Source organism: Pseudochaenichthys georgianus, chromosome 18 (genome assembly GCF_902827115.2).
Source record: "Pseudochaenichthys georgianus chromosome 18, fPseGeo1.2, whole genome shotgun sequence".
Taxonomy (NCBI): domain Eukaryota; kingdom Metazoa; phylum Chordata; class Actinopteri; order Perciformes; family Channichthyidae; genus Pseudochaenichthys; species Pseudochaenichthys georgianus.
The window spans coordinates 16,197,918-16,224,948 of NC_047520.1; the positions used below are offsets into that span (position 1 = coordinate 16,197,918).

The following is a 27,031-nucleotide window of genomic DNA, read 5'->3' on the forward strand; positions in this document are numbered from 1 at the left end:
GAGATAGAATTACCCACAGCCCCGGTTCGGCCTCCCACGAGCACCTGCTGTGCAACTCTAGGCCGGAGCATCAGAGCTCTGGCCCCTGAGACGCTGGACTCTTCCAGTGTGAACATCCTGTGAGCTGTTCAGGGGCATTTTCCTGAAGAGAATGACGAGCGAGGTCAAGAATATGCAACGTCATTCATGTTCACTGGATGATTAAAGGCATTTTTATTAGCTCTGCCGAGGTGACTGGGTTTGTTTATCCGTCTGTCAAGAGTACAGAGAAATGAAAAGCCAGATTTTAATGAAACTTAGTTGAAAAATGTAGCATGGTCAAGGAAGTACCGGTTGAATTTAAAGGGTGTATGTTAAAAGTAATGTACCGTCGCATTTTCTCCTGTATTACGTGAATATGTAACATATATATATATATATATATATATATATACGCAGACAAACACTGATATGAGTAGCATTCTTTAATCATGATATAAAAGTCTGGGGTACACCGTTCCCACCGCATTGTTGACTTTAAAGCTTATACAGTACTTATCTGTGTTTATGTCTGACAGTGCAGCAAAAACAAAATGTCCCCGCCGGGAATCAATAAAGTTGAATCTTAATCTTTATCTTAACCGTCAGATAAGGGCAGAGGGTACGGTGCTTACAGAATTTCCTTTAACCCCATATTGTTGGCCAATTAAGCGTTAGTGCAATGACAGGTAATCTCCAAAGGCAGTGTACCACGGCCGGGCTCTTCCTGAATCTGAACTTCTTTAAACGAAAGCAAGTAATTTTTGACTGTGCAAAAAACATGTTGTGTCTGAGCTGATAACAACATGGGGAAAGCCCATATCGAATGGTTGTAACGGTTATCTCCAACAGGCGTAAGCTTGTTGGGAGATAATGTGGTCTGTCTGTCTGTCTGTCTGTCTTGATTCCCATTTTTTGGAATAAATCGATTAAATTGACCGTTTTACACCAACATTAACTGCTGACTCCCCGTCCTTTAGTAGCAAAAATCAAGCAATTAGGGAGGCTAAATTAAAACCTAAGGTCTCCTCAAATCTTTTGGCCTTTGTCGTGGCTCAAAAACATCCATAGAAAAGTTTGGTCTTATTATGAACCGCAGCTCAAATGGCATACCAGACATGTTATGATCCACTCGAGCTAGATGATACGAGATGAATACATCTTTGTTGTCGTTATCTTTGCCGGCCATTTTGACTGGAAGGGAGCCAACAGGGACAATTCAGCGACACAACTCTTCTGAACCTGCAATATATGGAGTGACCTTTTCTGTTTAGATGTTATTTCAATAAAAAATTACAACCGTCACTAAAATGTAATCAGAATATCTCCACGGCTGTTCTCAATAAGAACCTCTACAGGTGCTGACGCTGCACAATGTCAGCCTTTAAAATGTGTTTATCCCAATTCTACAGATATGAACAGTGCAGCAATAGTGGCTGTAGATGTTGACCGCATCTACTCCCACTGAAGGGACACAACACATCCTAACATTTCGAACACTAAAGAATAACATTATTCTTTAAAAGAAATAGCCCATGTGAAAGCTGTGGTTGTTCAAGCACTGGCATCCTTTCAACACATCATCCCTCCATTTCCTTCGGTCATGACAATGGAAACACTGTGAACCTTCCCCTGTGGAATTTCTAACAGCCCTCTTATTAAAAGGAGCAACACCCACCTCTGCCAAAACATTACATGACACATTGTAATGGTAGGCTCCACGCTCGGAAGAAAAAGGCATTACCTCATGACAAAAATTAAAATCCTGAGCTGAGAAAAGAGCTGTGTGGATAAAAGACTCGATCGGAGAAGAAAATCATCAAACTGTTGTTGTGTTCAGTTCATTAAACAAGAAAATGTATGGAGATGTCAAATATTGCGTTAAATATGGGCCACATCTTTCGTTCACATTGTATATTAACTGTTCAAATATGAGCTACTGCCAAAACATAAAACAAAATGGCAGAATTTCAACCCTCTTCCACACAGGAATGGTTGATTGTTGAGAGTAATCCTTGCATGCAAAGCTTTATAGCTCTGGGAGCATTAACCGACCTCAGGCTACCCGAGTATGACTCAAAAATGGTCTCCATTAGTCGCTCGCTTTTGCCTTCATTAATTTTACCATTTCTCCGTTCCCTTGTTATGTAACTGGGAAATTGCACTGCAGCTGACTGTTGAATGAGAGAGAACATAACTGAGTGAGAGAGGGTCAGAGGAGGGAAAAAAACAAATCTGCAGTCTGATTTTACTTTCCCCGAGTAATTTGTCTCAGATTAGCATTCTAATGACCAAGATACAAATTAAAGCCATCCATCAGCCATTAGGTTTAGAGAGTACTAGACAGCTAAACCTCTGAATGTCTGCAGGGCGTGTTAAATAAACTTTATCTAATAAACGGTACAATGTTATGTTGGTCAACAGGGTTTAAAGCAATCTTTAATGATTTCCTTCTTCAGTGGATTAGCACCGAGTCTTTAGAGCTGTAGATCATCAGCCCCGGCGGCCCCCTTTGTTCATGCAGCAACACTCATGAATAGAATAATTATCTCAGAGTTTATCAGACTTTCAGGTGTGATTCCTGAGAAATCTGCAGCACGGGGCGCAGTGCGTCTGAAGCCGCTGAGAAGCAGTGGGGAAGAGGCCAGCATGAAATGTTCAGGTTGGTGTAGTTCAGAGCTAATGCGATCCCTCGGAGGAATGAGACAGCGGGAGGTGCGCAGTCATATGGTGCTGGACACATCAGCCTAATTGGAGAAAGTGAGACAGACTGATGCAGCAGCGCCTGGCTTCATTTAGTGAGGAACACAGAGTGCAACCGTGATTTTCAGCAGGCAGCCCCGATGTCTACAACTCCTGTGCATCGTCTTTTTTCTTGTCAGCTGTCTGAAAGATGTCTGTGCTAGACTTTGCATCATAAATACATGTACAAAACAGGCCTGTGATTTTATTGATATATTACAGCTTCACTCACACAATATGTTCAGTCAATCGATATATATATATAATGAAAGCCACTACTGGCAACCATGGTGCTAGTTCATTTTCATCAACTGCACAGCTAAACGTTCAGCAAACACTGACCGAGGACCAAGACAGTGAGGAAGAGCTATTTGCTAATAACTGCCTCTGTATTATGCTGTCAAGAAAGACAGTTGAGTAAAAGTTTGATACCGTGGTGTGAAAATATTCTACAAAAAGAAAGTCTTGCGTTGAATATCATACCCAAGGAAATGTACTGGATTCAAAATGTACTTAAAGGACTGATAATAAAATGTCTCATTATGTGGAATTGCCCAGTTCAGAATAAGAAGTATTATTATTATCAATGCATTTATGTGTCAATCACTTAAAGGTGGGGTAGGTAAATTTGAGAAACCGGCTCGAGATCGCTAGAATTTGAAAATACACAACCGGAGAAAATGTGCCACTTCCTTACAGAGCCCCTCCTCCAACACACACGAACGCGCACATGACCAATGAGGGCACGAGATAAGTTTGTGCCCCGATGGAAGGCTGACAGGCAGGTAGGCCAACCAATCGGTTGTACTTTTTACAGTATTACGGCTTCTACAGATGACATTTTTTTATGGATTTTTTGTCAAAGCACTTCAGATATTCATTGCTATCGGGATGTTAAGAGCATTCCATGGAATATAACAAAAAGTGTATCTCGAGCCGGTTTCTGAAACTTACCTACCCCACCTTTAATGTGCCGTTAAAGGTGAAATAAAATAAAATAAAAATAAAACTATTTAAGTTCAATCTATAAGAATACATCATAATTAATTTGTCAATTACATTTTGATTTAATAATCAAACTAGTAAATATAGTTATCAAATAAGTGTAAGGCAGGAGGTATAAAGTAAAAAGACAAAAGTTAAGTATTTACTTTCCACCAATGGCATTATAGTAAGTCAGCAATGTCCAAGCTGTGTTGGGATTGTGGCCAATGAGTGGGCATTCAAAAACAAATCTACTCCTTTCAAAGCGCACAGATACAGCAGAAACACACCAACTTGTGATGCATCCTAACAGTTGCAGGGCCTCAATCCTGCCATGCACAGCATCTTTCCATCAGATGGCGAATTGACACCCAAGAAGTCGCTGACGGTGCATGATGCAGCGGGTTGTCATTGCCAAAGTCAAACCCTCCGCCCCCTGCAACCAGGCAAGCAGCTTCCCTCCCCAAATACTCAGCAGGACCAGTGGAGATCCCAGCTTCACCAACTAGAAGCTGAGGCAGAGCGAATAAGTACACATCAGTTCATATAAAGCATAGAATAAGTCTCGTGCACAGGTAGCGCCGTGTCTGATCTAAACGTTGATAATGATAGATGACTTCCTCCCTTTAAACTAAACGACTCACACCATCCCCCTGAATCACTTCCCTTTTAACAAAGACAGTGCAGTGCTCTGTATCCTCGGGCAAGGTTAAGTGGCTGGCAGCACGAGTAAGATGTGTGAGTAATAAATCAAGTGGAAGCTCAGCATCTGATCAAACGGTGCGTAGATATCAGTGAGGTAAGACGGATGATGCCGTAATGGGCCATCTGGCAGAGAAATGTTAAAAGGTCCCCAACAACTCGTCCACAGGAGCAAGGCGTGGAGACCGAAAGAGACACGAAGCCACCACAAACCATGCAGACGTGTCGTATGTGGTCGCTGTGTGTCCCTTTGTGGTCCTTCTTTGTCACTTTGTGGTTGCTCAGTTCCCCTTTGCGGTCGATTGTGTGTAGATATTTGTGCATCTCTTTGTCGACGTGTTGCATTTCGTGGTGGATGTTTTGTGTCCCTTTGTGGTCGCTTTGTGTTTTCTTTGTGTCTCTTTCGGGGACACCTTGCAGGGGAAGACATTTGCCCCATGAGCCCAGTGATTGATCAATCGGTGAGGCAGCACAACCAAAGTGGAGTGGGAGCAGTATTTCCTTGCATAGGGCAACTCACAAAAAGAATAAAAACACCCGGTAGCTCATCAACAAATGTGATTATACTTCAGAAGTATAATGGAGCTGCACTATATGTATGAGACGGATTGACGGTGAAGAAATGAAAAGGAAATCAATCACACTTAGACTTTTTTCCAGTTGGAAGCCTTTTAGTGATGAAGCTTAGACTGCATTTGGTTTGTGCACAGAAGACGCGTAGCAAGTGTTGAATAGGGCACCAAGAGTGTGCAAGTCACTCTCCAATGATAGCCGGGGTTTGTTAATTCAATTAGAGAGGGATATGTTTGGGAGTCCAGGATGAACCGAAAGCACGAGCGTGTGGAGGCGGTTGGAAACAAAGAACATACTGTACATGTGTTAAGCGCTTTGAGCACCAGCAAAAGCGCTTTATAAATGTAATGTATTATTATTATTATTATTATTATTACATCAGAAAGAACCTCAACTTCAAATGTCATGTGGCAGTTTCATTGCTTCATTACACCACCACTGGGTCCATTCGCAGCTGATTACCTGACATGCATAATGCAAAAGATATGGCCATCACCGCTGACAACAAAGGACTGCAGTAGCTGAACCATACAACGCATTATATTCGCAAAGTGATACATTATGTATGTGCTGTATGGTCCAATACGGTGTACCTCACACACCAGATACACCAGCCTGATGTCTGCATGTCAGGTTGGAAATTGGCAGATTTTTCCAACCCCACCTCCATCTCCAACCAATCTCGACAGCCTGAACACTGTCAATCAATAACTCACAAGACCATAGAAATCCCTCTACACAACTAACCCAAAGCGGCACAATTACACCCACCGTCCACAGTAGACACGGGGTATTGGAACATCTCTAAAAAGGATTCAAACAATATTTAAGAGACTGAAACCTATTTTAAATTATTCTTTCGCAAATCAGAAATAAATGATAGGCTAATCCAACAAAAACAACAATCTTCCTACAACAAAAGTGCTCTGAGTCAGCCTATAAAACATCCTTATCCACATTCTGAAAAGCCATGTCCTGTGCTTTAATGGGTGGTTGAATAATTGCACTTGAAGGCGACAAGTGAAATTCTGTAGCCTTTCAAAATGATCGGAAACTGAATGAGCAGCTGTGTGGATGTAAAGTGCTTTTATTGCACACTTTAAAGTATTTTCTAATTCTGCCTAAGTAAACATGCTGGATCTCATCATGGAGCTGACGCTGCCGCTGAATCCATACAGCGAGTATTTACGATAAGACTGAAGATATAGAAAAGTCAATCTAAAGAACATTTAAGCTTCCCATCTGGACTGAGCAGAGATTTAAAAGGCTGGTTGGCTTTTAGGGTCGAACGGTGAAAAGGTCACTTATAAATTGGCGTGAACCTCTTTACCATGCATTAGCAAGGATAGAAGCCGACCTGAACCACACACTTAACTGAGCTTTGAAGATCAGCGCTTTTGCCGAATGTAGGTGCATAGTATGGCAGTGGAGCAGTTCGTCTCCCAGAGCCAGACAGAAAGACAAAGCCAGAACTGTCAACAAAACCTCCGGGGGGCTGTATCAAAGATATCGCGCCATGAAGACAAGTAATACAGAGCCCAGCGGGTATTAAAGAGAACATATTTAATCATGTGTGCAGACAAATTATCAGTCATCGACTCAAATTAATAATTTGTACTCTTGCACTACTTCATTTGCTTCCTGTAATTAATAATTCATGCCCTAAAATTACAGAATTGAGCTTTCAAAGTACAATTAATTCCTTTAAATTAATAGCACACTGGGGTTTCAGCACTCCTTGCACCGTTTGCTGCTGAGCTTTGGTTACATGGAGCACAATTCCTGCTGTGTATTGCATTCATATTAAAAAGTCCCACCTGGGTTTAATAGGTTTATTCTGTTTTGCAAGTGAACCCACTATACAGAAGTGTAAAGTCAGTTTGCAAGCTTTGCCCATTTCCACTACTTTACAGCATGTGGTCAATTTCCATAACTCATTTCAGCTGTAATGACAATCATTTGTATTCAATGCTGCCAGCGGACGGTTACTGTACCTTGAAGAGAACATCTCTACTGTATCGGCTACAGCAGTGTAAGATTCAACATCTCATTGACAAACAGGAGAGATATTAGATACAAGTGAGTAAAAAGGGTTGCCAGGGAAACAGCGCTGTGGAGTCTCAGTCTCAATCTTTCATCCATCAAAATATTGGCTTATAAAGGAGTCGCCGGAAGCACGTTAGATTCTGCACTGGATTCAAGGCTGGAAACCTGATCAGAAGACTCGCATCCCACTGTTACAAGCTTTCAAACAGGACATGTCGAGCAGGCTACAGTGAACAACAAGGAGTTTGACGATGCGTTTGACACTCCAGCTGTTCACTACAATAACGCGTGTGGTTTTCCATCACCGGCAGTTATCTAGGGATCCTCATTATTAAGATTGACAGGTCGTAAACTAAACAAGCCAACAATACAGCCCAGACCTGCATCCACCCTGCTATAAGCTGTCAGGGTCATCACAGGCCGCCAAGCTCTGACGGAAAATAGCCCACGGCAGAGTTTTAGAGACGGACAGCGACGTGGGTGACGAGCAAACGGTAATGCTGCTGGCTCAACAGATTCTGGAGGAGAGATGGAGAAAAAGCAGCAGCAGCAGCAGGTGATCAAAATGCACCGCTGCACAGACAGCACTCTGGCTAAGTCCCTGATTAATTAGCGAGGTTAGGGCTGCAGCGTGGGAGGCTGGCGTGGGCTAACGTAGGGATGAATGTATGTCTGTATTAAAAGGGGGGATGGATGGGAGTAGGCGGCAGATGCTGATGTAGGGGGTGGATGGGCTTTTTTTTTTTTTTTTTATATTAAAGGGAGATCCCTGCACTGGTTTTCTGGTAGTTGTGGGGTGTGCAGCGAGCCATCATTAAAGCAGCCGATCAATGAAACAGTCGAGGGACCTGGATCACGCCTGCCAAATGACTACAGGGATCTGGGATGGGGGAGGTGCATACATCAGAAATAAAAATGCATCAAGGGTCAGGATGACAAAAGGGGGAAGAGCACATGTCACTCTCTAAAAAAAAGGTTCAATACCTCCCTGTAACATCCTCACATAAGTTGTAGTCTGTAGCACATGACTAGCAAGGAAGACAGTCAGTCAAATCATTCCAATGTCTAGAAAGCCACATTAAATATTAACACCATGAAAGAGCCTTCATTTCTTATTCAAGCAAAGGGTGTTCCATCTTGGATGGGGTCTACATTTCACTGACGAAGAGACTCGGCTACAGGGGTGGCCTTTGTTTCATATAACCTAGAAAGTATGGAAAATGAATGGAAATTCCTCTTACCGTACTGCCTCAGTAAAGTATTATCATTGAATCATGTTTAAAGGACTGGTGCTGATACTGATTAAGACTGAGAAAGACATTTGACCATTAATGTCGTTTGATGTCGCAATATTATGACTTGTTAGGAATACAATGAAATTAATGTTACTTTGGTGTTAGTGCACTTAAAAACCACAAATTGCAACAACAATTTAAAGTGCATTTTCCGCAGACTCTATTGTGACAAAACAATCCGAAATTGTCAGCTTAAAAGATGTCTTTATCATGCAAGTTGTCTTTGCAGATACAAAAAAATGGCCTATATGTTTTCCTTGATATCAGGAGGATTGATATCAGATTTGTATTGGTATTGACAGATAGACGGAATGTAGGAGTCATCAGTGCAAGGGATCAATATCAAGCGGTGTGATTGGTATGACTCAGAGCTGGATTCGTACGCTGCGAGGCCTTTTACTAGTCCAAAGAAATGTTTCCAACCAACCACCTTGACTTCAACGTACTGTACTGTATTGAACTTGATTCAAGAAACTAGTGAGTGTAAATATTTATCTGTAATCAGACTAAGTATACGGACAGGTTTACATTTCAGTACAGATAAAGGGAGGGAGAGACCTGAAGTGAAATAGAACAGCCAAATAAACTCAAGATACCACCATTGAAGTCATTCCGACAAGTCAAATGACTAAGAAACTATGATAAACGGCAGCACTGAACAGGGTTTAAGTAAATCAATTAATGCCAATACAAGAATGGGAAGTGTTTGGAATGTAAGTGTGTGGAATGTAAGTGTGTGGAATGTAAGGTGCGAAAGGCCAACAAAAAAAGGCTTAATCTTCAGGTTTGAGGATACGTTTACACTCGATGGCATTTCCTCTGAAAGCCACTCTGACAGGCCCTGAAGAAGACATCCCCTGCTAGCTTTGCCGTGCTGAGGCCTGCCGTGCTGAGGCCTGCCCCCCCCCCCTCCTCCTCCTTCACAATGCGTGACACAGGATTAGCTTTCATTAGAGAAGGCGCTGTAATCAGCTTTGGAGCATAGCAGATACGGAACAATGGAGGAGGCTGAAAGGATCTGGAAGATGAGATGCTATGGTGCATGCTCGTCTTTATGCTAGATATTCCCACAAATGAAACCTGTGGCATGTAACAGCCAGATGATTTCATAGCTACAGTTATCTGCCTATTCCGCAGTGTTATGTGCTACGCCTAAAAGACTGCCATCGTGACAAGCATGATGGCAACATGCTAATTGCTTCACTTGTCATTTCAGGGACCTGACACAACAGACGGCTATAAGGGGCTGTCGAACTGCCAATGAGCTTTTTAAGGGCAATAGATTTGGCTGACATCCTGTTTAGGCATTTCCCGACCAATTATTTGCAATATTGATTATTGGTTAATCATGTATTCTATAACATTTCTGGAAAAGTTAAAAATATCCATCCCAGTTTATTTAGTCAGTCCAACACCCAAATATATTCAGTTTATTGTTATATAAAAACAAAAAATCAGGAACTCTATACGGATAGAAAATAAATATAATTTTCAGCCACTTTTAAAAGAACAATTACTTGTTTATCTACGTTTTTTTTTCTGTCGATTGACTCATCAATTGGTCGCCCAATCATTGCAACTCTATTGGCTGTCTCCAGACATTGACAAAGGAAGGTATAGGCCTGGCTGTACAGACCAGTGAATCCCTGATTTCATCAATGTAGGTCCATTTATCCATCATTTCTCTTGTTCAAGCAAGAACATGAGCTTACATCGAAGACAAGGAAAGCAAAGCAATTTGCAAAAGTCTATGCTCTGTGGGTCAGCTGGCCATTCACCAGCTTTAACGGCTCTGAACGGCACAAGTGAGATCAAGTGTATGATCTGCCATTGATAAAATGCACACACAAGCAAATATCCAATGTTCTCATATTGCAGATATGACACCTGATCACTACCCTTAATTGTCATTAATAAATCAAAGGCTACCTACCCATAGGATCTGGGATATCATGTGTCTGGTTTAGGTCTCAACGTTGGCATCTCTCTGAAGAGCTTCAAGGCTACAGTTTCAACCTTTTCTTGAGACGGTAAACAGAAAGGTCAGGCAGCTAAGGAGGGGTTGGTGGGCGTGTTTGGATTCCAGTCTGTTCCAAAACCTGGCCCTACACGTGCACAGAACCACCTTTGTGCGAGTCCTTCAGCACTCTCCGTCTTCCTGTCAACTGGCGCTTGTGTTGGTAAGGACATGACGACACAGGTCTATCGAGAAGAACATGTGTCCCCACTAACCCCAGAGCGCAGGCCTCCACTTTACAAAGCGTTCCTGTTGGAGGCTTGTTCTTTGAGTGGGTACTGACATGCAGCCGGTCAGCTAGACACGATACAGATACACTGTGTGCCGTTTAGCTTGGGTTCACTACTAAGTTAAATATGTAAAACTCAATACTTTGATGGTACCATAACGGGGAAGTCAAATATATTGCAGAATGCATCCTCAATTAAATTGACTAGCAAACTAGTCCTACATGTCTCAACTGGAATTCGTTTTTTAAATGCTGATGAATGTTTTATCCATTTCACAGCCTGTTACACTCAACTGTAGGGATATTGTGGCTTCTTCTTTTTCAACCACTTTTAAATATTTTAATCCACACATGTTAACCCTCTGGAGAGAACACTGCCAAGGAGTGTGAGCTGGCAGAACACATAAGGTGCCAGTTTTAGGGGGTGTTATGTCTTGATCATGGTGTATAACCGAAACCTAATCTAGGATGGAATCTACATAAGATTTCTTGAACATAATACATATCTGGCTGACACCTGCAGGAGGTCAAGTCTGACCCAAGTGGTACTGCCACCATTAACTGACAAGTTATATTCACACAACTCCAATTCAAAAGAATACCATCTAAAACTATACAGTATACAATAGAAAGACGTTATCACGTTTCAGAAACTCTGAACTGACTTCAGTGTTTTCCGTCTTCATTCACAGCTTGCCTGAGATAATATGCCTCAACAGGCGTGATCGCACCTCCCAAGGAGGGCTCATTGGCAGCAGAGATGTTGGCATTTCAGAATGCAATTACTCGACGCATACAGAGGGGAAGGCCAGTCTATATTTGCACCTACACTCGGTAAATGGAGCAAGACTTCAGCCTGACCCAAATAAACCACTACCTGAACTTTAGATAACATTCCTCATCATTAATTAACCCTCTTCCCTTACACGTCTCTGCTGGGGAGGTTACCTGCTCGACATGAAAGGGAATACCTCCCGCTACTATCACAGTGATATGTGAACTGGGGCAAACCCTCTTAAGCAAACTAGAATAGCCCCAACACATATGTGAAATGGCATTCCTCAATGCTGTGTCAAAAGGACAAGGGAGGGTCAGAAATGTCATACGAAGCTACAAATATCTCATTTAAAAAAAAAAAAGGGGGATTGGAATTTCAGTATAATAAGACATTGAATATTGCAACGATCAACTTTCTGGCATTGCCAGCTTGTGTCATGGAGATCCATGGCTGAGATTTCATTTCTGGCAGACTGACTGTGGTTTTTCTGAGGGACAGGTGGTGAGGCAATGTGATGGCGCAGTCAGACACCTCCTCCCACCTCTTGACAAGACAACAAGGCCCCTAAGAGTCCCCTTCCTTTGCATTCACTTATTTCCCCCCCCTTGCCCACACCCACCTCTCAGGCCCATCTCTGTATCTGACTGTGCGGGTGTGGTGGGTTCTCCTGCCAGCAGGTAGACATGACTGCCAAGAAAGAAAAGCAAAAAAAACGATACTGGGCTCGAATATGAGGGAGGGCAACAAAGGAATTACTTCTATAAAGACCAAAGGACACACACACACACACACACACACACACACACACACACACACACACACACACACACACACACACACACACACACACACACACACACACACACACACACACACACACACACACACACACACACACACACACACACACACACACACACACACACACACACACACACACACACACACACACACACACACACACACACACACACACACACACACACACACACACACACACACACACACACACACACACACACACACACACACACACACACACACACACACACACACACACACACACACACACACACACACACACACACACACACACACACACACACACACACACACACACACACACACACACACACACACACACACACACACACACAACCCCTGAAGTAGCTGCTTCTGTATTATGCAATCCTTCTGGGCTAAACGTGGCTCTAAAGTAAATCATCCTTCCCTGCCGCTGGCCTGATCTCCGTATTGCAGAGAAAGCACTTTTAAAATTCACTAGCAGAGTATTATGCTGAAGGCACCATCTGTGCAGGCTTTCCTAGAAGCTTTGAGATTAAAGGCAGTTAAAGCATCACATCTGAAAAGCCATCTCTGCGTCCAATCAAAGATAAGAGGTTTAAGTAAGGGCCTCTCTAAAGCTCTAGGTGCTGCTGGGTAGTGTGAGTCAAGGTGTAGAGGACTGCTTAGGTTGTGCCCTTGATCCCTTCAGGGACACACAGGCCTGTTACAAAGGGCATGCATCCTCCAGGATCAGGTCAGTGAGTAGGTTGAGGAGTCAGAGAGGGACACTTGACAGCTTGACGGCCTGAAGGGATCCTCGTCTCCCAGACTCTCCTCTGCTGTGGTCAAAGGCGCATCTTTTTATATACAGACCCGATAATCAACTTCTTTGAAGGTCTTTACTTCTGTGAACTTTTCCCCCTCCTCCGCTTTGCCTCACACGGTGCCTCATTTATTAGAATGACATTTTAGTCACCATTATACATGTATAATGACGGAACATGCTGAATTGAATAACTGCATTTAAATAGGGTTACACCTCTCCTTTAGGGAATACAAACATAAAACAATACGCTGCTCTGTGTCATGGATGTTTGCTGATTTGTATCAAAAGCAGATATGCTTCCTAAAGACATCTCATGCAGGGCTGCATCCTTATGTGGAAGTGAATAGCCCTGTACTACTTACACCATCTGTTTGACTGAAAAAAAGTCTCTGCCTTCTTAGTTTACAAAATAGAAAGTACTCCACTAATTCTTAAAAAGAGTCTGAAATTGAAATAAAGCGTGACTTTGGTCTGGTGGGGAGGGAATGCTAAATCGATTAGAGTCTTGCCAATTGCTGCTGAAGAGCTGGTTTAAAAATCACTGGGAGATACACTATCTGCCGGCTGACGGGCAGATTGGTACCTCCATTTGGCCGTCCCAAAGGCGTGCCACATTCCGCCATGGGGATCGGATTACGTTCTATACAGGGCGATGAGGCTAAAGCATTACGGGTGTGTCGGTCTTACAACTTGGGCCTGACACATTCGGGCAGCAGCGTGAGCAAGTGAGTGTGCAAAAAGGAATAAGGAGAAATGCTGAATGAAAGGCAGACAGTGGGGACAGGAAGTGTTGTAGTCATGGTTGAAAGCGGGGATGGCTGAACCGCGGCTAGAAGAAAAAGAGAAGCAATATGTTCTTGGATGTTGGAACCTGACAGAACAGGGACAGACGGAGAAAGTCAAAATGAAATAAGTAGTCAGTTTGCAGTATTTTTACAGGAGTGAAAAAATACTGTGCTGACTTTAAGTAACCGTGTGGCCGAGTAGAAAAGCTGTCAAATAAATGGCACTCCTTAGTCTTCTTTAGACTGCGTCATGGACATACCCGTACTTGTGTTCACCGCAGTGACTGTCACTGTGTGAGCTGGTGTGTCCCTCTAAAAACCATGCCAGTTTCTGTGGGGGCTGGGCCACTATAAAAAAGGCCTACATAATATGGCAAAGCTGCCAAAAAACACAACAGCTAGCGAGCATGTGTGTGTGTAGGACTTGGGTGTGACAACGGCATTAATGACCAACAATGGGACCACATCTTGGGCTCAGGAATGAACACAGAGTGGAGATTAGCTTGGTTTCATGGTTCAGTTTTAAGTAAGATTTGAACAAATAACATTCAAAATCCCTGGCATGGGAGGTCCCTACTTCTTTTGAGTTGGACATTGTTTTGAGTCGTCGTCGCACGTATATACACACAAACACATGTATGAGCATGCACAACAATGACAACTCGTCCATCAACTACATTCCACTGAGAAACAGGATCTCTGCATACAACCAATAAAGCCAACTGCTCATCAGTGGCAGGCCCACTTGACAGCAAAGAGACACAATAGGAGTCACTGCCTTGACTCCTAACGGTCTGACGGGGAGCGGGGCAGCAATAAAGCTCAAATGATTGGTCATTGTAATATATGACTCCCTGGCGTAGTTTGGACGGGCACAAAATCAATCGGAGCCATTGGACACACTAACCTCTCCACAACTGGCTAACAGAGGCACGATGTGCACCATGAGATATCAGTTTGCAATTTCAGCGCGCTTCCCTCCGCCTGGCAACAGTAGACCAAACTCTTCACCCCCACATGTCACACTGCGGCTAAGATAAGGTTAAATCCTTGCAGATACATTCAGTTATTTTTAAGATATCCTTTAGCAAAATGCTCAGAATGATTTTAAGTTCAGCTGGTTAGCAATGAGGCAGTGTTTAAGTCTTGAGCTTTTACTTGTTGAAACACTGTCATTCTGCTTTCTTCTTTAGGTATTCGGACACACACTAGGGGAGATACGCCAATATAAATTAATTCTTACTTTAACTGAGATACATTTAGCCGACTACAGCAGAGAAAATATTGCTAAGGGCCAACTGCCAGTATCAAATGTCCTTTTTAAGTTGACCCTGCGGGGCCTGATACAAGAGACAAAACATGGTCACACACACACACACACACACACACACACACACACACACACACACACACACACACAGACACACACACACACACCTCTGCCTGTGGTCAACCTCTGCAGAGTGTGAGTGGGCCAGCCACCCCCTCTCTCTCTCCTCTCCACGTGGGCAGCAGTGACTGAGAGGCCTGCCATCATCAGCTCGGGGAAAACTTAACCCCTTTCTGCCTGGTTGCCTTACGACACATTGGCAGGTCTAATGCAGAATTCCCTATAATAAAAATGATCCTATCCTAAACTTCAACGCATTTTTAAATGGAAGGCCTGATTACTAAAAATAAATGTTATCCAACATCAGGAAGTGCCACACAAATCATCAAAACAACTTCCTGTCAAGTCAATTATAGAACAAGCTGACATCCAATGAAAGACTTTTTTTCCAATGTTAGACTTAGACAAGCAGACACCAACCAAATGCAACACCACGTGGAATACGGGGGATCACTTTCAGCCAGGTGGTCTATAATTAACGCGTGTGAATGAGTGTAAATAAACCTTGGGGCCTCGACTCACCTCCAGCTGTATTTGTATAGCTGGAGTTTCTCTCGCCGTCCACACACTGGGTGCTTTAGCTAGTCAGCCAACGACACCTGAAAGAAAGGAAAAGTACCCCAGGGTTGTCTTTTCGCAGAGCATGATCAACAGTGGATAAACAAAGGGGAACAAGGTGGCATACATTCAGTCATTTACCCATCTGTAATTAAGGCCCTCACCAATCGAGCTCAGTTGCTTAATGGAGGTGAGAAGTTAAGAATAAAAACACCTTATTGTTAGAAGGCTCCATGCAGAACTCAAGGGCAACAGATATGTATTTTTCTAAGATGCTAAATCGTATTGTTCGAGACAGCCAAGTGGTTCAATTGTCCTTATTGTTGCCCCCACTGTTCGCCGAGGCTTTAATGAAGTATATCCATGACACTTGATTAAAAGTATTGATTGGTCTGATAATTAAAAGGAGCCGTGTGTGTACAACATGCTGATTAAATCTGTCCGGCAGTAGATTCATTTCCCAAGCCGCAGCTCAAATGATGAAGTGCACAAAAAGGTGAACTCTCCACTATGTTCTTTCATAGAGCGGCAAACAACCGGCCAGCTGGTACACACGATATTCAATACGTGTCCCACACTTCAAAAAGGTCTGCTGGTTTATATTAAAAACCTACAAATGCTGAAAATGCTATGAAGCCTGTGAGTTCGCGAAAAACACTCGGCAAATTGTCTGAATGCACCGTGCCATGTGCCTCCTTCTGTTCTCTGTGCCTAAGCTTCAGCCGTCGTCCACATGCGCCAACATAAAGCTGAAATGTACTGCATTACAACCTGACTTTGTAAACGCTTGTAATATCACTGATTATGACATACATAGCCATGATGCCGGATGAAGTGTGTAGGTTGTGCGTCTTCGATGTTCCCTTACAAACACGCCTGCCTACTGAAAATGAAAGAAATCTGCATATTCATCACTTCTTCATAGGAACATTTGCAACATGTTCAACGTGTGTGTGTGTGTGTGTGTGTGTGTGTGTGTGTCAACAAGTACCGATGCCGGCATGACAGCAGAGAAGAGGCAATCTCAACTAGACAGTTACCATGAGATATTGCCCATGTCCGCCCCCCCTTCCACCCCCCCGTTACATGCACTGAGTCAATGAGCCAACACAAGAGTTACAACATCCCCCCCCCCCGCTGTGGTGACTTTTCTCTGCTTACTAATCTACTATTTACAGGACGCCCGCAGATGGGTTTACTCCTTTTACCCATATTTAAATACAAAGCGCCGCCTGGCACAAGACAGGAGTGTGTGTGTGTGTGTCTATGTTTGCTTCTGTCACCCAGCAGCATGCACGGGCTTGTCCAAATCCACCAAGACAAGCTTCCCATTGAGCAGACAGGTATGCTTTCACCGCAAGAAACCTCCTCCTTGTAATAGAGTCAAGTATAGCAGGAGGCCAACATACTGTTCAAACTGGAGGAGATTTGTCCTCAATAAGACAAGATTACCGTGTTTCATTCTGAAGGCACAACACATTATTCAGTGGCACGAGAATGGTTTCTCATTTAGCATGCGGGTTGAGGTGTGTGTGTGTGTGTGTACCTGTAGGCTGGGGATAAATAAATATTCAGGAAATGAAAATGTAACCAGAGTGCATTTCTCCGCTTATGATAAAGCTCAGGGTTTTAAGGTTCCGTTCATTGCACTCATGCATTGATTATAAATGATGCAGGTGTATCAGAACTAATCTGTTGAGAAGAATGAAACAATGTGGCTTTGGTTAGTGGGTCATTTTCTTTCTGGGTGTACAGTATCTTCTAATCATTTTTTATAATAACTGATGCTGTATTTCACAAACAAGCACTGCAACCAACAAAATCCCTTGAGTTATGGATCCCTACAGAAAGAAAAAATTGGATGCAAAATACACAAATTCACATTCTAAACTTTGCTAAATTAAATAAAACGTCAAATCTGTGCATCCTTATCAGTCAAATTGGTACCGTCACTTCTGCTCGTGGTGCTATAAGCATATATTTGAGTAATGTTGTGATGACAACATTGGAACACAGTTGGACTACTTTTATAAAGCATTTTTGTAAATTGTTCTTTCTCATGAATTTCCGCAGTAAACAAGAAGGGAATGCTTTTGATCAGATGTGTGAATAGATTTTTTTGTCTGTTTTATAAACCGCTAAATAGATTTTTCATCCTGCAGAATTATCCTGCTGCGTTTTCCAATTCACCTTAGCGATAATGACGGCCTCCTTTTTATTGCACATTTGCAAATCAGAATGCAATTTACAAAGCCAATTATGCAACAACAATCATCACTTCTGAACCAAATCATCATTCACCGAGTAGTTACTCAGACGAATCGGTTAAAGCCAATGATTCACAGCCCTTGACAAATTTTGCTCTCATCAGCATTTGGCCCCAGTCCCTTGACAGATGGTTTTTCTAAAATAAATCCACTTCCTAAATTAACTCAAAGTAACCCATGCTCTCGCTAAGGTGCATGCATACGAGTGTGTAGACTGTGTCGCATTTATTGTGGCTTGAGGTGAGAAAGCGGATTTAGTGCTCTACTGGCCTCTCAAATACACACCCCCCCCCCCCCCCCCCCAGTTGCTCCCAGTTCACTGGGTTAGCCTCTCCTCCCCCACACTCACTGTGCTGGCTGCCATCATGCAGTACCATGTGTTGTAGACACTGCATTGATTGATTTGTGATCTAATGACACAGAGCTCTGTCCCTATTCCAAATCACTTTTGTTATCCACTGTAGCGGACATTAGGGCCGTGCGTTGGCGTCTGCTATCCATTAATATGCTGAGTGTTTGTTTAAACGGAGGTTGATGTCTACCAAACTCGATGGGGGTCTATAGCAAAGTGATGCGTCGTATCTGTTTTTCTGCAAAATGATACTTTGGTGGTTGATAGGAGCAGTTCAAATGCTTGTAAATCCACAAACTGTACTCATGGGATTAGCAAAAGTCTAAAAATGCCAAGGTGGGTATACAAGATCCAACATCCATTTGTTCACATGAATTAGCAAGAGCAGCCGCTAATGCATGGAGTCAGATTACAACCTCCGAGCAGAGCCGCCTTTATCCCCCTATATAGAGCTTAATCTGTCCAAATCCGCTGCTTTGCCATGCCCTAAATCCACAACAGAGCCTAATTCCTCTTTAATCTAATGAGCGGCAAAGGTGCACTTACTCTGGTTCAGAGACCACAGTATCTGAGCATCACAACACGGGGAGTTCAGGTCATGATTCAATACAATAATATCAAAACACAGCAAAAGAATGTCCTGCGTCACAGCAGATACAGGACGGGCTTGTTCGGTTATCCTCTGGTCACTCACAGTTTCTGCTGAAGGCGACATTTCCAGGTCGAGATGCTTGAGTGGACCGCTGTCAAAAGATGCTGAGGAGGAGGTGTCGGCCCCCCCCAGCCAGCAGACATGACAGCAAGCAGGGAGAAGGCTTCCCTGAAGACATACTTTTTCAGAAAACAGAGAGCAACACACACTCAATCTGAATCCTGCGGGCCCATTACTGAAGACAAGATTGAAGGCTGCAGAGAAAAACCTGATAATCAATTAAGGCCGGCAGCTGAAGGATGGACCAATCAGCAAACTCTGCCGCACAATTAATAATAATCGTGTTCATGACTTTTACTCCCTCAAATGATTCAACTTCATTGGATCTGATATTGACAGCTTGCTATTTAAGCAGCTGCTCTGGTGCTGAAGATCAAGCGCCGTCTGTTCACACAGGTCAACCAATCACAGGCTCCTATTACCCACGCTGCTTCATCCTCGCACAACAAGAGTATCGTCACTTTAACCTGCCTGTATGCATCTGAAAGCTGCGGTAGCATAATCAGAGTTATTAGCTGTTCAAGTGTTTTGAATTTATCTAGGGATTATTCATTGTTTTAAAAAGGGATTAAAGAGTAGTTCTGTCGATAACATGTCAGCAAATGCAAATCACAATTGCCTGAAGCCCCAAAAGACAGTTAAATTGCTACTTCTGTCCAACCCACAGTGATAATAATATACCACACAGACATGCAGCAAATTAGCAAAAATAAGAGGCTGGGGGAAAAAATGTGGAGTTTAAAAAAAGAAAAAACTGCAGAATATAATACTCTAAAAGCTAAACGGAATGAGCTACAGAATATATACAACAATATATTCAATAATTTGATAGACTAGAAATGCTGAGTATTCACCATTACGAAATCAAATACGGCAACTCTCACGGAGAAGAGCAATTTGCTCCATTAGATACAAAAACAATCTATTCTGCAGTTATCAGAATCTTTCTACCCTCAGATGAACGCTTACATTTCCGGGCAGCAAGCACATCGCATGCAGACAGTTTGATCATCTATGCGCTTTGTCCTCATCTAACAGAGCAGTATAAAATGGCCATTTTTCAATCTTCATTCTAATTGACGGTCTGGCAGAAGAATGAATGATGTGGCAAAAACAGACTCGGGATGCAGCGACTGACAATTTGATTTGCCCAGGATTAGCAACACCAATTACCTTCTGACTTCACCAAAATATAACAGACACTTTTCCCTGAAATTGTAACTTCCCAAACTACAGACATAGCCGACTGGCACTGGATTGAAATCTCAAACAGCCGCAGCAGTTATTATAAATCGCTTAACTTTAATCTTATTGCCATGCAAATAAAGCTAATGACGGGTTTTATGGATCCTAATGAGGATATATTAGTGAGGGCGATGACTACCCGAGGGAAATCCGGACAAATGGTAATGTTACCTCTCGTTATTACACCGTCTTTGTACCTCAGGTGATGGCGCACACACACAGTGAAGCAGAATGATATGCAGATGATCATATGTGAGGCAGGGATCAAGTATGTGGCATTACTTAATGTGCTGTTCTATAAATGACCCGGCTCTCCTGCTGGGATCAGTGACTGGCATTGCGCCGCTGTCACCACCAGCGCCTCTCTGACCCACGCATGTCTGAGCGGGGGCCTCTCCTCAAAAGTCAAATGTCAGAGATGTCATCCATCCCCACTCAGAGAGGAGGACCCATCGTCGGGGGCCCGGCTTCTTCCGCAGCGACGGAAAAACACCATTACTGCGCATGTTTCGCTTTGGAGCATGCTGGTTGTCATGATCGCACCATATTACTAACTGTGGATTTATTTTATATGTAACTGAGGGTTGCTTTGGTACAAACATGCAGAGAAAGATTTCCGCATTCAGTCGTACAAAAAAAAATTAATTAAGGTAGTAGCTGCAAATACAAATGTTAAATAGTAATAGTAATAGAAAAATGCAATAATACAATTTTGATTGCTTTTCAAGCAAAAGTGCAGGGAAACAGTTCTTGTATCTGGTTTTCCTGATTAGATTTAGTATTGAACTCAAATATTTTGGGGGTTTTGGATTGTGAATTAAAAAAAACTATTTTATTAAATTTGGTTTGAAACTATTTTCTTACATTTTATACTGTATTCTGACAATTCATGGACCAAAGATTAATTGACAAAGCTGAAATAATTAGTCAACTAATCCATTAGGCAATTGACAGAATAATGATTAAATAATCGATTAATTGTTGAAATAATTGTTTTATGTGAAAATCCTCCAAATGTTGCCCCAATATGGAGACTTGGTGATTTATATCTAAGTGAAACAAGACACTAATAGACATCACTTTGGAGAAAGTTGGATGGAAATGTTTCACTATTTTAAAATACAATTTATAAAACTAATGATTCATCAAATCATCTATGAAAGTTAAAGAAAAAGACAAAAGACGTCATGATATCAGGATTGTCGCTTGGGTAGCTAAAAGGTGGGGTTTATAATTTTGGAGAAACCGGCTCGAGTGCGCTAGAATTTGAAAATATACAGCCGGAAAAAATCTGCCACTTCCTCACAGAGCCCCTCCTCCAACACACACAAACGCGCACATGACCAATGAGGGCACGAGATACGTTTGTGCACAGATGGAAGGCTGACAGGCAGGTAGAGTGCAACATAGCTTTCAGTTTGGGCAAACTGCATGTGCATCACTCTCAATCCTCAATGGTATTGTTTAGATGGATTTAGGAACCCCCCCCTCGATTCTATTGGCTCCAACGGTTCAAAAGAGGTGTCAATCACCAAAATCGACCAATGGGTTTGTTGGAGTCGAGAGGCCTGTTAATTTATTCCAGCAATTACTCAGACCTACTAATCAACCTAACGGAAGCTATTGAGTCTATCTATCTATCCACCTGGATCAGCTAGGTCTCACCTCTACTAACTCCTGAAGAACCAGGTTCAATTAACTGCCGTTTCAATTCAGACGGCGCACGAAATCCGTTTAAGTGATCCCGAAGGATTCTGGTATCAGTAATGAGGTGTGGCCCTGCCTAAGTGTGAGTTTGGCAGTGTGCAATCTTACCTTTAAGCAGGAGAGGAGAGCGCAGATTTATTTTTAAGTTATCCCAATCCAAAAAGGTGGGATGATTTTATTTGAAAAAAATGGTCCACACTTTTACAGGGTTTTTACCTTCTGTCGTTACAATCATACGAAATATATCATGCTGTGGTCCTTCTCTAATATAAAACCTCAATTCACAGTTTTACATTTCTTACATTAAATCCTAACCTCAACTGGCCCACTTCAGTTGTGACATTTAAATTCTAACCTCAACTGGCCCACTTCAGTTGTGACATTTAAATTCTAACCTCAACTGGCCCACTTCAGTTGTGACATTTAAATGCTAACTTCAACTGGCCCACCTCAGTTGTGACATTTAAATTCTAACCTCAACTGGCCCACTTCAGTTGTGACATTTAAATGCTAACTTCAACTGGCCCACCTCAGTTGTGACATTTAAATTCTAACCTCAACTGGCCCACCTCAGTTGTGACATTTAAATGCTAACTTCAACTGGCCCACTTCAGTTGTGACATTTAAATTCCAACCTCAACTGGCCCACCTCAGTTGTGACATTTAAATTCCAACCTCAACTGGCCCACCTCAGTTGTGACATTAAACTATAATAGGCCTTAAACTCAATTTACCAAACCCCTTGTGTTTGTAAATACTGTGATTATAGAACAACATGAAATATAATGCATTTTCATTGTGGGTTATACAAGAATATATTTGATTATTATTTGATTATATTAACTTTCGTTTTAATTATTCAACTTAATATGGAGACCTCAACAGGTTCCAGAGATATGGCAAATATACCCAAAGGACCCCAGGTGGGTTTTGTTTTTTCTAAATCTCTCTAAAAAGGTCAAATTTACACAGGGTACTTATTATGTTTTAGTTTGGATTCCTAAAGCTTTTAGTCTACTATCCCCTCATTCAAAGGTGGTTTTCACTATAAGTAATGTTTTGGTTTTTTTTGGACGGAAACTATAATTTACAGTTGTTTTACTATGTTCAATCTGAATTTACTTTAAAATAAAAACATCTATATTGATTCTGACTTTTCTACATCCAACTCACAGGTTTATCATTGCTTTGAGAAAAAAAGATTAATTTACCCCTTTTAGAAGTGAAGATATGGTCATTTGTTCTGGGCATGTCATTTTCAAGCCTGAAACCTGAAAAACATGCCTGGGGCCTAACAGGTTAAACACCGTTTAGCCAGATGCAACAGTCAACAGAGGTGTGAGCAGGCTTTTTAAACAACATTAAACCACTGGCTAAGATGCACCTGATGGAGCTCATTAAACAGAACGGCTTCATGTTCGAAATTGCTCCTATTTCAGCTTCAATCCATCTTTCTGAAAATCACGCAATTTCTCCTGCCTCAGCTGATTACACTCTTATGAGTAATTACTCTGCGGCAGAGGCTTTCAGCGGCATTGTGAGAATGTTTCTGAAAACAGGTAGATGCAAAGCACTTCTGATAAGTTGGCCTGACACCCTGTAGCAGGGCAAACTAGGCAGCTGAAAACAAATGACTTCACACCTATAGCCTGCAGTTATTTTGGAGAGGTGCTTTGTACACAGCCAGCGTCTGTGTTGTCATAATACTGATGCATTACCAAAACACCGACTGCTCCAAACTGTAATGAGTTACTTTGCTGATCTCAACATCAGGTTTGAGATTGAGCCCTAGAATCTGAGCTCTCAAGATTCCCTGACAGCGTCTCTAATGGTAAATCGATTATTTGTAACCTGATTAAGCCAATAGCAGAGCTTCCCCGAGCGTAGAGCAGAGTCAGGAGGTGCAGTACGATGGCATCTCCTCAGCGTGCCAAAGGGAAAAGTAGCTTCAGATCCAACACGACCGGCCACGTCTCCCAGTGATAATGTTACAGTACATCTCTTTTAAAAACCCATACTTGTCAAATCTATTTTTCATTAGCCTTCAAGTTGGTGGAGACTGTAGGGGGATGATCTCTTGAAATATTCATCACAGAAGAGACCTCAGACCTGCTGTGACTCTGAAGCCCTTTTCCTGAGCAAAATAGCCACAACACAACTGGTTAGCTGTGGACTTGCTACAGAGAAGACTTATCATTTTGTTGAACATTCATTCAGTTTCAAATGGCACTAGCTAATGATAACTATGTGATACAGCGCGAGGCAGAGCTCAGGCTTGTCTTTAATAAAGTCAATGATTCCAGTCATTGGCTTTTGAACACTGTAGCGCTGCCTTTCTCAGCAGAATATTGATGTTTAATGGTCACCAATGATCCAATCATTTCAACTGGTTGAACCTTTGCATCTGAGCCTGAATAAAATTACTCAACGATTCCCTCCACACGCTGCACATGCCTGTTGTGGTGTACTGGAGCGGGCGAGGATAATGCATTGCAACTAGTGCTGCTGGATGACAACCGGCAAGCATAAAAACACATCCTGTCATGTTCAATCTAACTAAGGGAAGGCTTTGGGTTTGCCTTCCAGCATAAGAAATTGGAAGGACATAAAGTGCTCATATTCTAACAGACATTGGCTTTAACACTGCAACTTTAAGTGTGCTGCCTTTTATGTCAACATAAGATGACATGAAACTGGGCAGGCTGCACTGCTCCTGCTGAGGGGTAGGTCCACTTGATTATGATCTTTACTGCATTATTATGGTACACTGCAAAGGTGGAATGTCAGACCTGTAAAATGCACAGGCAGGAAGAAAGCAGCACATATGGCATGAACACTGAAGGCACACGATAGCTCCATCATACTACGTTATAGGCGACATCCAGCAGTATTATACAATGGTAACAAAAAAAAGAAAAGAAGGAGCCCTGGTAAAAAGTATGCTTGGTGATGCATGAGGGGAAATCGCCCAGAGGTTTGAATGCACTGTGTGTGCCATATCTGCATGCATACTGTAACGCTGCGAGGAACCAAACGAGCATGCATCTGGCAAACTGCTGGCTCAATAATGAAAACAGTGCATGTACAGACAAGCGGACAGTCAGAATGTGACACATTTCTAGAAAAAATATTGCTCTGGTCCAAAGTGGAGTTAGCCTCACTTCCTAGTTTACTGCTGCTGTCATAGCTCGGCTAACACCCTTCTTCCTCTATGGCCAGCAAACAATTTTCGTCTACATTTCTGCTGCTGCTACGAGCGCGAATTCTTCAAGTGCTGCTCAGAGCTGTGGCATGAAAAATGACACTTACATTTCACCACCCTGTCCGTCGTAGATAACTTCGGTTCATCATTCGGCTTGTTTTCGGACATTTCCAGTGTAGTATAATATTGAGATATAGCAGAAATGAGAAAACGGTCCCTGCGTTGCTCCTGCCGAACAACTCTCGAGTCTATCCGAGAAAAGAGACCGCAGTGATCTCACTCGGTCCTATCAGCGGCCAAAAATACTTGCAACAGGGTTACAATTTCACTGCTGGTGCTGTAGGAGCTGCTCTGTCTGATTTACTGTTACTCTGTATCAAGTTGTCTGAGCGCAGTGTGCAGTCAAACATGCTAACCCGCAGGACCCGCCCCAAATCACAGCTACGATTTATATTGGCGGAGAGCTGCAACTGTACATTCACTTTCATCGAAGGGCTGTTCCTGTGTCAGTCTGGCCTTGAGTGAATAACTGTATTACTAACTTGTATAATATTTGTAGCTGGGTAAGCATAATACATATTGAATCAACAAATGCTAAACCAAATAATGTTTTTACTGTATATGTCCACAAAAGCAGATACTATATTACATTAAGCACAACATGGTCTATGTATTTGGAACTAGGAAAATATATGGAAGCCTATGTTGTCCAGAAAAACACTTATGAAAGTGACAACAGAGGATAATTAGGAATAGAAATACAGCAGAAAATGTCGGTAAAAGGGGAGAAAAAGCGGCTGACATGTGACAAACAGTCTCGGGCCAGATTCAAATGAAGGAAAGGATCAAGCCATAGTTTATTGCTGCATCCAATCCATTTTCTTTCAAAGCATATATATTATAACAATACACTCTTATGAACATGTATTTAAATGTGCCATTGTAAGCCAGTTGGTTGATTTTTCAACTGCAGTTTTTTGGCAAGACCTTCTTTGCTCAATGAACATTTAGCTTTAAGCTGAATTATGTCAAGTTTATTGGATATATAGTAACATTATGAGATACACAGCCACAATCTATAAAACCTAAATATGTTCAGATAATTAGAGGAGATGAAAAGGCAAAACTTGGGATATTTTGAGATACCAACTCAAAATCCTAAGAATAAAAATACTAAATAATGACATGGTAAATAAAATGCTATCTTTTTAAACGTTTTGTCTTTTACTGGTCAAAATCGACTTCTGTAGGCTGCCACAAACTTTTATAAATATTATATCTAATCTTAGCGAGCCATTTCCACCTCTAATTAAAAAGGAACCTTTCCATGAAATCTGCTAATGATTTTCATAGTTCCCAGAGGATGAATCCTGAGAGTTTCAGTGACCAGCTGTTCTTTCTCATTTGAATTCTCAAATACTTTTCCTCTAGTGCCCCCCTCAGGACCAGAGGTGCAGTGTCAGTCCTGCTTACAGTGATGATGATAACTATCTCACTCACTGAGGTCAAGTTGCACTCACTGCAGGTCCAGATGAGGGTTTAGCTTCCTGTCTTTGGGGTTGCATCAGACTAGGCAAAGAGAAAATGTGAGCGAGTGGAAGTGAGTCATCACCAGGTACATTCGCCTGAAGGAGACCTCAGCTTACACCCGCTGCAATTCAGTTAACCCACTGCTGCCCAAAGGCAATAAATGGTGGCAATCGGCTATTAGCGACACACTGGTGTGGTATGAGTCAGTTGTTCGACAGGTGGAGGCAGTTAATGAAGCTCCGACTTTAACATTTCTCTCAATGAGGGAGAGCGTGGCATATAGGTCA

General features: G+C 42.3%; 1 protein-coding gene across 3 annotated transcripts in view; it reads right to left on the reverse strand.

Annotated features, from left to right (window-relative positions):
• Positions 1-25,623, reverse strand: part of LOC117463462 (protein phosphatase 3 catalytic subunit alpha) — a 66,826-nt gene extending 41,203 nt beyond the window's left edge. For 2 of the 3 annotated variants that reach the window (XM_071206613.1, XM_034105701.2), the window contains exon 1: positions 25,322-25,623. In XM_071206613.1, the coding sequence (XP_071062714.1) occupies positions 25,322-25,382 (61 nt within the window). In that variant the 5' untranslated portion in view covers positions 25,383-25,623. The remainder of the gene's footprint in view (positions 1-25,321) is intronic. The other variant, XM_034105702.1, reaches the window with a different exon arrangement.
• Positions 25,624-27,031: the final 1,408 nt, after the last annotated feature.